At 46.4% G+C, this 10,379-nt stretch overlaps 1 protein-coding gene across 1 annotated transcript; it reads right to left on the bottom strand.

The window, feature by feature from the left end:
• Positions 1-303: 303 nt before the first annotated feature.
• Positions 304-3,228, bottom strand: C1QTNF4 (C1q and TNF related 4). Its single transcript, XM_066582281.1, has one exon. It carries the CDS (start codon positions 3,226-3,228, stop codon positions 2,125-2,127), a length of 1,104 nt encoding a protein of 367 aa, XP_066438378.1. The 3' UTR covers positions 304-2,124.
• Positions 3,229-10,379: the final 7,151 nt, after the last annotated feature.

Below are 10,379 nucleotides of genomic sequence, written 5' to 3'. Positions count from 1 at the left end.
GCTGTAGTGTGGAGACATCCTTCCCATCATCCATGCAGAGATCAAACTCTTGCACATGTGCCAGGAGCTCCAGGACTGGCACATGCACTGCTAATCTCCCTTTTGTGGGCAGATTCGGTAGGCCCGACTGCGCATGCGCTGCTAATCTCCACTTCCGGTCCCACAATTAGTTTGGTCACCATGTTGATGACATGGATGACATCTCCACGTCACAGTAGCAGAGAGAGGCAATACTAGGGAGGTAAAGCCGGTCTGGCCAGCCCATCGGACTACTCTCCGGAAATTTGCATGCAGTGCGGGGAATGTGAATGCCTTCTTTTTAAAGGTATGATTTTACCAGGATGTTTGACCAAATAACTAGAAATGTGCACTTTTTCATAGTTTTTTTTGGTGTAGGTGGTTTTGTAACCGCAAGACTGAAGGCAGGTTTCCTTTTAAAGGATTATTCTTATATCATAATGTAATGGAATATTGCTAGGATATGCCATCACTTATCCAAAGAGACATACTTAACCCAATCCAGTCCAGGTCTAGCCGTGCTGGTACCCCCACTTCTAGCCCAGTGATGACACCGAGAGAGGCCCATATCACATGACCCATTATCGGAAACGTCAGTTGGCATCACTAAAGCCAGCCTGGAATAAGGTAAGCAAATCTCCCCAGATAACCAATTTTAGTAGGAAACATAGATATGAGGAGTTGTTTGGTGGAGTCCTCTATGCCATGACATGGGGGAAACACTGTTCAGCAGAAAGTCCTTCAATAATATGGAAAACAGTGGTAAAAAATAGTGAATTCTTGACTTTGCTGAGCCACTATGAAAAAAAATTACACGTGGACGACTTATGTGTGACCACCATGCTATAGGTTGGTGCAGGGAGAGCTGAAGCAGCTAAAAATTGTGAGGAACCTATTATACAACCGTTCCATATTTAACATTTTTGGACCCTTCAAAGTGTGACTTTTTTATGGTTGACATCATTTCATCATCTCTACACTCATACCTAAATTTTGAAGCTACCGTAAAAGACATGGCTGGCACATTGGAAGGTATTGTCTGGGTGGCGATTCTATGCTGTAACTGTAGAGCTCATATTATATCTGTTTCTCATCGGAACGTCAAAATTCAGGTGGGAGATGAGGTGAAATGATGGTGACCCTTTAAGGTGGCCATAATTGGTCAAAAATGACTGATCTCCATCTCAAGCCTGCAAGATATCCAATGCATCACCAATTGTCTGCATTGCTGGCACTTTCCACTCATATTAGGTGAGTAGAGGAAGCCACTGTCCAAGTTAAATAGAAACAAGGTCTTCATTTGTAGGACCCTAATAAGAGTGATGGTCAGTTCCGTTAGTAATGCACTCACCTATTTTGGTTGTTACAACCTCTTTTGTACAATTCAAGTTGGGCTGCTACCAGTGGTAGTTGCCGTTGTTTGGGATAATCCCTCCAGGAGCCTCACAGGATACAATAGGGATAAGACCACTCCAGCACAACAGGAACACTGAAGATTCTAGGATAGCAGGTAAGTTTGACTATTTTCTTCCAGGTGCAAATAATGCTTTTCGGGTCCAAACAGACCCTTTTATCGGGTAATGTGTCATACCTGTTGTGTCGCACCAAGACTGGAGTGGTCCTACCCTATTGTCCAAGTAAGGAAGGCTCTGTGCACAGTAACAAGCATTTCCACTTGTAGGATGTCTTTGCTATGATCTCCTAATCACAGCCCTAAATGATCAGAACATCTCGCTGGCCCATTCTAACAGCATATCTTTAGCCATCTTCGTGTTCCATGTTGGCTAATTACGCTCACATTCATTCGCGGAACTTGAGGGATATATTTTAAACCCAAGTGAGATATCTCTTGCAGGTGATTCTCTAAAGTTGTATGAAATCTAAAGGTCAATGTTCAAGAAAATATAGGCAACATATGATTCAGCAGGCGCTACCTATGACACAATGAGCAATGCTACAAACACAATTGTGATTGAAATCTGGGTGAAGATCATACAAGGATGTGCTTTTTGTCTCTATGGCACCATGCGTGCCTAGACCACTTGTTATTCAATCGTGTATACTGGTCATAGTCTGGCACTGTTACCGTACCCATCGCGGTACCCATCAAATTTGTGTAACAATTTCTGGCTTGGGGTTTGTTTCTATATGTTGCTTGGATGGTAGCTCGGGATAAACCAGGAAGCCAGTGAAAGTAATGTATTTTCCATGATTACTGTAGGCCCCGTAGCCTTCATGTCCATGGCTATAGAGCCAAACTGTGTCTCCAGGTTGAAGTAGCAGCATCACACTTTGGCTCTGCATCTCACGTTTTTTAGAGTGGCTGTCATCGTAAATCATTGCTTGGACCTCATTCTGATTCTTCATCAACTTGACGGACATGGTCTTGTAAGGCATTTTCCCGATGGTAAAGGAAAAGTAATACGCTCCAGCCAGACGGCAGTGAAATTCTCCAGACGACAAGTTGAAGTCTTTCCCAATGTTGACAAACTCTGTATCAAAAGTGATGGGTTCATGTTGTATCTTCTTGTCCTCTGACCCAACAAGGCTTTCGGTTCGGGCAGCTGAGAAAGCTGACCGAGGGTCTGTGTTAACAGGTTGGTTGTCACTCGCTGTATACTTTTTGTAGACTTCATTCTGTTCTGAAGACCCTTCCGTAGAGATGATTGAATTCTGGGAGTTTTGCAGTTTGTTGGAATCGCCGCCGCTCTGGAAATAATAGGATGTATCAGGGTAGATCAAATAACCATTGAAGGTTGTATAAGGTCCAACATTGCTATAGAGTGCATATTTTGGGTCTCCGTGAAGCCGAAGCCAAACCGTATCTCCGTATTCAAGCTGTAACATTGCACTCTGACTGGCAACTTTTCTCTCTTTGTGGTGGTGCTCATCGTAGACAATGACCTGAACTTCATTCTTGTTCTTCATCAACATGACCGAAAGGTTTTTCTTAGGGAACTTTCCAACCGTGAAAGAAAAATAATAAGCTCCAGGAATGCGACATCTGAATATACCTGCTTTGGGGTCAAAATCCCCTCCGATATTTACATAGACTTTGTCAAAACTAATGACCATTTCATGTCCCCCTTCCATACTGGTTGTACGGGCAACAGAAAAGGCAGAGCGATTATCTGTACCAAGAGCCACCGGAGAAGAGAGAAGGAGTTGAGCCAATATTCCAAGAAGGACTGGGATACTTGAAGTAAACATTCTGGCTGAAGGAAAACGAAAAATAGATTATTCTCCGACACAAAATGGTTAAAGTAATCAGATCTAATAGTATTAACCCTTTCCAATCCACTGTCTGACGTCTAAAGACATTCTGATTGAAGGCTGTACAGCTCTGATGTTGGAAGACGTCTGGCCGGGTATTCTTACTGTAGATTACTGGCCGCTCTGTTGTCGGGGGCCTCTCCAGCATAACCTATACTGCAGTACTGGCTCTAGCCAGCAGATGGCGCCATTGTATTATGGCAGAAAGAGAAAGCCCCCCAGGAAACCCTGAATCTAAAATTGGATTGCAAAGGGTTAAAGGAGATGTCTCGAGGAAGCAGTTAATTTTTTTTTTTGCCCAGTCCCCCCCATTAAACACACATTACTAAGCCCCCCTGTAAATGACATTTCTAGCTGGTTCGTACTTACCGTTCCAGCGTTTCAGCAAGTTATAAAAGTTTCCTCAAGATGGCCGCCGGCTCTTTCCCAGTCGCTCGCTGCAGCCCGACGTGCGCGCTCCCGAGACGCCGCCAGCTGTGTCTCCATGGCAACCGGACGCCCCGCAGCCGCCGACCAGACGCCCCGCAGCCGCCGACCAGACAGCAGGTAACCGGCGCTAGCCCCCGGCTCCCCAGCGCTAGCTCCCCCGGCGCAGCGACAGCCCCCCCGGCCTAGCGCTAGCTCCCCCGGCGCAGCGACAGCCCCCCCGGCCTAGCGACAGCCCCCCCGGCCTAGCGCTAGCTCCCCCGGCGCAGCGGCAGCCCCCCCCGGCGCAGCGACAGCCCCCCCGGCCTAGCGACAGCCCCCCCCATCGCAGCGACAGCCCCCCCGGCCTAGCGCTAGCTCCCCCGGCGCAGCGGCAGCCCCCCCCCCCCCCCGGCGCAGCCCGGCGCAGCGGCAGCCCCCCCCCCCCCCCGGCGCAGCGGCAGCCCCCCCCGACCCATCACTTACCTGGGAGGCTTCTCGGGGCTGCTGGGCTGGGCTGGTCTTCTCCGCTGGGCAGCTCCAGTTTCTGCACCTTCCTCTAACAGAGGATGGTGCAGAATGGCCGCTTCAGCGCGCTCCCGAGCAGTGACAGCTCGTCTGCGCATGCGCAGAAGAGCTGTAGCGGGGAGCACACTGAAGCGGCTCGTGCTGAATGGAGAAGACCGGACTGCGCAAGCGCGTCTAAAAAAGCAAGCTGCCAGCGAATTTAGACGGAACCATGGAGACGAGGACGCTAGCAACGGAGCAGGTAAGTGGAATAACTTCTGTATGGCTCATATTTAATGCACAATGTACATTACAAAGTGCATTAATATGGCCATACGGAAGTGTATAACCCCACTTGGTTTCGCGAGACCACCCCTTTAAGAGAGGTCAATGTAACAATATGAACAGTTATAAAACAATCTAAACATTGATACTTTCGGTGTACAAGGGTGCACGGTGAGTCATGCACATCATGTACTATGGAGCCATAGGCATTCCATGTGCCACCATACTGTACCCCTATAAGGCACAATTTCACAAGATCTGTTTTAGGGATAAAGACGGAAAAAGGTCAATAAAAGACATGAGTGGTACTCATACAACTCTTTGTTTTATGAGTTTAGTTAGATTATACAGGGTGGGGCACGGAAAATTAGCCAGCCTCCTATCCCGACACCACACCGTCAGACAGCTTTCTTAAAAGTGTGGTGTCGGGATCGGAGACGGGCTACTTTTCCATGGCCCACCCTGTATATATATTATTGTGACTTTAGAGAACAACGTGACCAAATTTTATTAGTAATCCAAACTTACTTTTCTTTTGCAACTTTATTCCTACTAATTCCCAGAAGTTAGCCCAAAATTGACTGTACTCATAACCAAAATTTTGGAAAAACATCACCGTAAACACCTTCACCGCAGTCTGAAATCAACCAAAAATGCTAATTGCCTTCATATATAAGTAACCGATTGATGTAAATGACTCCTTACATTCCTTGCCCCACATTTTATGCACAGTTCCCCTTCTAACTCATTAATTCACGTTGAGATGATGAGTTTGCTTCCAGTATTTGAAGAATTACGATCAAAGGCATCACATCCCATGTGAGTTGCCGGCAGCGGCAGATATTTGAGTGAGCCTGGAGGGAGGTGTACAAAGTCTCCAAGGCAACAAGACGACCGGAGGGGTCTCTCCGTTACGGTTATAGGAGCGAAGCCAGGAAAATATGTTCAGGATCGTAGGGAGAACAACCTCGGCAGTCATTGCTAAGCCTGGATCCTCTTACATCCTTTCTCCTGACATTCAAAGAGAATATCGTCTCTGTGTCCCTCGGAGTCATTGAGGGATTAGGTCATACATCTAAATGGTGTTCCACTTGGCTGTAAGGCGACCACTTGGCAGTATAATCATTTGCAGACAGTGAAAGTTCAACTTCATTAGATGATAAAGTATGGAAACAAATAGTTATGTGTAGTATAATACATGTTGATGAGCAGAGACATAGCTTAAATCTTTTGGGCCCCCATGCAAAATTCATATAAGGGCCCCCAAAGACAGCAGAGCCTTAGAACAGCAGGTAGAATAAAGGAACTAACATACAGGGGTGCACTGGAACAGGGCCAGCTTCAGGTTTACATGGGCCCTTAGGCAAGTCACGATGGGCCACCTTCGTAATTTATAGGTCCTGTTCTGCCCCCTTAATAATTTATAGGTCCTGTTCTGCCCCCTTAATAATTTATAGGTCCTGTTCTGCCCCCTTAATAATTTATAGGTCTTTTTCTGCCCCCTTTGTAATTTATAGGCCTTGTTGTGCCTCCTGAGTAATTTATAGTCTCACTCTGCCCCTCAAGTAATTTATAGGCCCCACTATGCACCCTGAGTCACCTCAAGGCCTCACTATGCCCCATGAGAAATTAGTAAGGCCGCACTGTGTCCCAGCATCAACAAAATAAACTCACCTCCATGGCATCCTCCATCCTCTCCCTTAGCCACAGATCAGGAAGTGCTTGGCTTCCTGTCATAGCTAATTGAATCAGCGGCTTAAAGAAATGGAGAAAATTGATTTTGAAGAACGAGGACCGGATTAATTCCACACTTGATTGTGACCCCCAGGTTTGCTGTGTGCTAACCCCGATCCAGGACTGGACAGAAGAGGGTTCCTAGTGCCTGGAAAAGCCATAACACTGACACCATAAAATAATAAACTTTTTTCTACCTCCACAAGGAGGAGCTCAATACAGTTGTACAATATTTATTAGTTAGCATTTCGGTAGCTGTATACATTCTTATACTGTGAGCTCCCCCTAGAGGTGGCTGCAGGAAGGCAAAATGTAACATTTAGCCAAATTTTGGGACGGGTGGAGGTCGGGAATTTGGAATTCTGTATAATAAAAATAAAGTTTGGACTTTTTTACAACATTTTGGAAATTATAAATACACAGTTTAGCCTCAGACTACTACCTTTAACCCTTTCACAATCCCAAACTACCATAAACATTAGGTCTTTTAGTGCCCTGAACCTCCAAGGATATTATATATTAGCCCTTGAAGGGTTGTGCAAAGATTTACTTTTATCACCTATCCAAAGGATAGCTTATAGTCTTATCAGTGAGGGTCTTGTGGATAGGTGATAAAAGTCAGTATTGGTACAACCCCTTTAAGGTGGTTATCCTAAGATTTGGACTTATCCCATATTCACAGGAGATATGGCAACATCTGGCAGTCCCAGAGAATAAATAACACACATGCTCGGCCACCACTCCATTCATTCAAAGAGACACAGGTTCCCCAATTTTGTGATTGATGGGGGTCCCAACAGTCAGACTCTCGCAACTGGACATTTATGCCATAACCCATATGTAGGAGATAAGTTCATATCTTGAGATAACCATTTTAACTACCCTAGACCACCATGGATAATGGATAAACCCATCATCACCAGAGGCCACCATATTACCTGTTAACGTATAGAAATACTATCCCCTAAATCCTGCTATGTAAAAATGTATGATGTAGTGCATGTAGAAAGTTGGCAAAGTGATTATCAATAAGGAGGGCAGATAGGTACCAATATCTTTAGAAAACCTGACATGACTTTTAATGTATAGTATGAGGATGAACCCTACAAAACAGTACACTGATGGGTAATGCGGCACCCTCTAAATGACTCGCCCAACATCTTACCAAGTGAGGTACTGGAATAAAGCTTATCACTAGAGATGAGCGAGCATATTCGCTAAGAGCACTGCCCTTAGCGAGTACCTGCCCGCTCGGGAGCAAAGAATCGGCTGCCGGCGGCGGGCGGGGAGTAGCGGGGAGGAACAGAGGGGAGATCTCTCTCTCCCTCTCCCCCCCCGCTCCCCCCTGCTCATGGCCACAACTCACCTGTCACCCGCGTCGGCAGCCGAACCTTTTCTTCCGAGCGGGCAGGTACTCGCTAAGGACAATGCTCGATCGAGTAATTGTCCTTAGCGAGTATGCTCGCTCATCTCTACTTATCACCCTACACAATGATCATTCTTGACCAGTCAATAGTGCCAACATGGAAGGATAATGATATGACACAGTTTAAGACTCCTCTAAGAAGGAGATCATTTCTGATGTGCTTCAAAGCCAACTATGACCTGAAAAGGAACTGCTGGGGGGAAAGTTAGGACGTTTTTCACTGTCCTGTAGGATTCTATCTGGGTGTTACATCAAAGGTGTCCAAAACAGCATTGTGATGGAACCCCAAACAGAACTATAGGGTTTGTGTTCGTTTCCGTTGAATAGGAAGTAAAGAATAACATAGTCAACTGTGGTACTCTATACTCCCAAGTATAACGGGAATACTGTATATACTCGAGTATAAGCCTAGTTTTTCAGTACATTTTTTTGTGCTGAAAAAGCCCCCCTCCGCTTATACTCGAGTCAGGCAAGGCTTAAAAAAAACTTCCATACTCACCTCCCAGCCGGCGTCTGTGTCTCCGGCGGTGGTGCAGCAGGCTGCTTGAATTCTCTCTGCTGTCATCCCCCACCGTCCTCTTTGCTTCGCTCTGTCATCCCCACCATCAGCGCTGTGTAAGTAAGAGCTGTGATTGGATCGAGCGTCAGCCAATCACAGCCGGTGCTCGATCATTCACAGCCAATCAAGCTGCTTTAGAATTCTCCCCACTGTCATCTCCCTGCTCGGCTTTCAAATCCCCTGCCATCAGTGCTGTGTAAGTAAGCGCTGTGATTGGATCGAGCGCCAGCTGTGATTGGCTGGCGCTCAATCCAATCACAGCGCTTATTTACACAGCACTGACAGAGAGGACAGCGGGGAGAATTCAAGCAGCTTGTCGCACAGACACAGACGCCAGCTGGGAGGTGAGTATATATATATTTTTTTACCTAGTATATACTCGAGTATAGCTCGGCTTATACTCGAGTCAATAAGTTTTCCCAGTTTTTTGTGGTGAAACTTATTGTCTCGGCTTATACTCGGGTCGGCTAATACTCGAGTATATACGGTAAGTGGAAACCGTGTCAACCGTGGGCTATCAGTAGGGAAAATAGGACGCATGCTTTAATATTAAATAACATTTTGCCACTCTGACCAGACCCTACCACGCATAGGAAGATAATCATTAGAGATGAGCGCGTATACTCGCTAAAGGCAATTGCTCGAGTGAGCATTGCCTTTAGCGAGTATCTCCCCGCTCGAGACGGAAGGTTCGGGTGCCGGCGCGGGGGAGCCGTGAGTAGCAGCAGTCAGCAGGAGGGAGCAGGGGGGAGAGAGGGAGAGAGAGATCTCCCCTCCGTTCCGCCCCGCTCTCCCCCGCAGCTCCCTGCCCGCTGCCGGCACCCGAACCTTCCGTCTCGAGCGGGGAGATACTCGCTAAAGGCAATGCTCGCTCGGGCAATTGCCTTTAGCGAGTATACTCGCTCATCTCTAATAATCATCTTATCGTCTCCAATCGGTACCTTACAGGGAATATTCCATAGGATAATAAACAAGTCTGATCTCTTGCCTAGATTGTATCTTTAAAAACAATCAAACTAAAATGTAATAAAGACATATTCACTTTCTTATGATACCGTGTAGTAACATAGTATATTAGGCTGAAGGGAAACAATGACCATCCAGTTTAGCCTGTTTCCACCTCACCTTGTTGATCCAGAGGAAGGCAAAAAAAAAACAATGAGGCAGAAGCTAATTTAGTCCATTTAAAGGAAATAATTCCTTCCTGACTCCATAATGGCGTTAGAATACTCCCTGGATTAACGTTTTGAAAGTTCCCACCTGACTCCAAGACCCAGATTAACAACCCCGTTGGTAATTTAATGTCTATATCCTGTAATATCATAGCGCTCCAGAAAGGCATCTAGTCCGCTCTTAAACTCCTCTATCGATTTTGCCATCACCACGTCCTCAGGCCTCTTTCACACGAGCGTATATAGGACGCTGTTTACACGGTCGGCCTTTATACGCTACGATGTAATGCATTGGATTCCAATGCATCAGATCACATGGCTGTATTCCTGTGGTGTGAAAGCGCCGGGCCAATATAGCGCCAAGAGCTTTCATGCTAGCCTGCAAATATAGTGCTGGAACTATCTTTTGGGCTGGAATACGTTGGCCTCTGTATGGGCTCCTATGGGAGCCAAGAACAGCAGCTGGAGAAGGGAGGTGGGAGGGAGTTTAGGAGTGTGACTTCTCTCCTCCTCTCTCCTCCCCTCTGGCTGTTTGCAATGGGAGGGGGGCGGTAGGTTAGCTCATCCTCTTACCAGCCCCCTCCCATTGCAAACAGCCGGATGGGAGGAGAGAGGAGGTGAGCCGGCGAGGGAGGGGAAGCCCAACGGTATTGCGGGTTCGGCGTGTATGCGTCGGGGCCCGTGCTGTCTGAAAGGGTGCACAAATGTTAAATTCGTGCGCCCATTCACTCAGTCTTGTTACCGACGCAGTCCTGGTTAAAAACAGATCATGAGAGAGATCCTTGTTTTGTCCCCTAATGTATTTATACATACTGTGTTTCCCCGAAAATAAGACAGTGCCTTATATTAATTTTTGTTCAAAAAGGTTTAACTTTTTTACATGTATAGCTGCCTGGACACTATTTAAATTGACTTTTTTAATTAACTGTTAGCAGGGCTTTATTTTGGAGTAGGGCTTATATTTCAAGCATTCTCAAAAAGCCTGAAAAATCATTTTGCA

The sequence above is a fragment of the Eleutherodactylus coqui genome, chromosome 11 (assembly GCF_035609145.1).
Source record: "Eleutherodactylus coqui strain aEleCoq1 chromosome 11, aEleCoq1.hap1, whole genome shotgun sequence".
In the NCBI taxonomy this organism is placed as follows: Eukaryota; Metazoa; Chordata; class Amphibia; order Anura; family Eleutherodactylidae; genus Eleutherodactylus; species Eleutherodactylus coqui.
This window is presented reverse-complemented; position numbering and strand designations above follow the sequence as displayed.

Bases quoted from the DNA above. Each gene is read 5' to 3' on its own strand.
- C1QTNF4 (XM_066582281.1), bottom strand. From the start codon at position 3,228: ATGTTTACTTCAAGTATCCCAGTCCTTCTTGGAATATTGGCTCAACTC.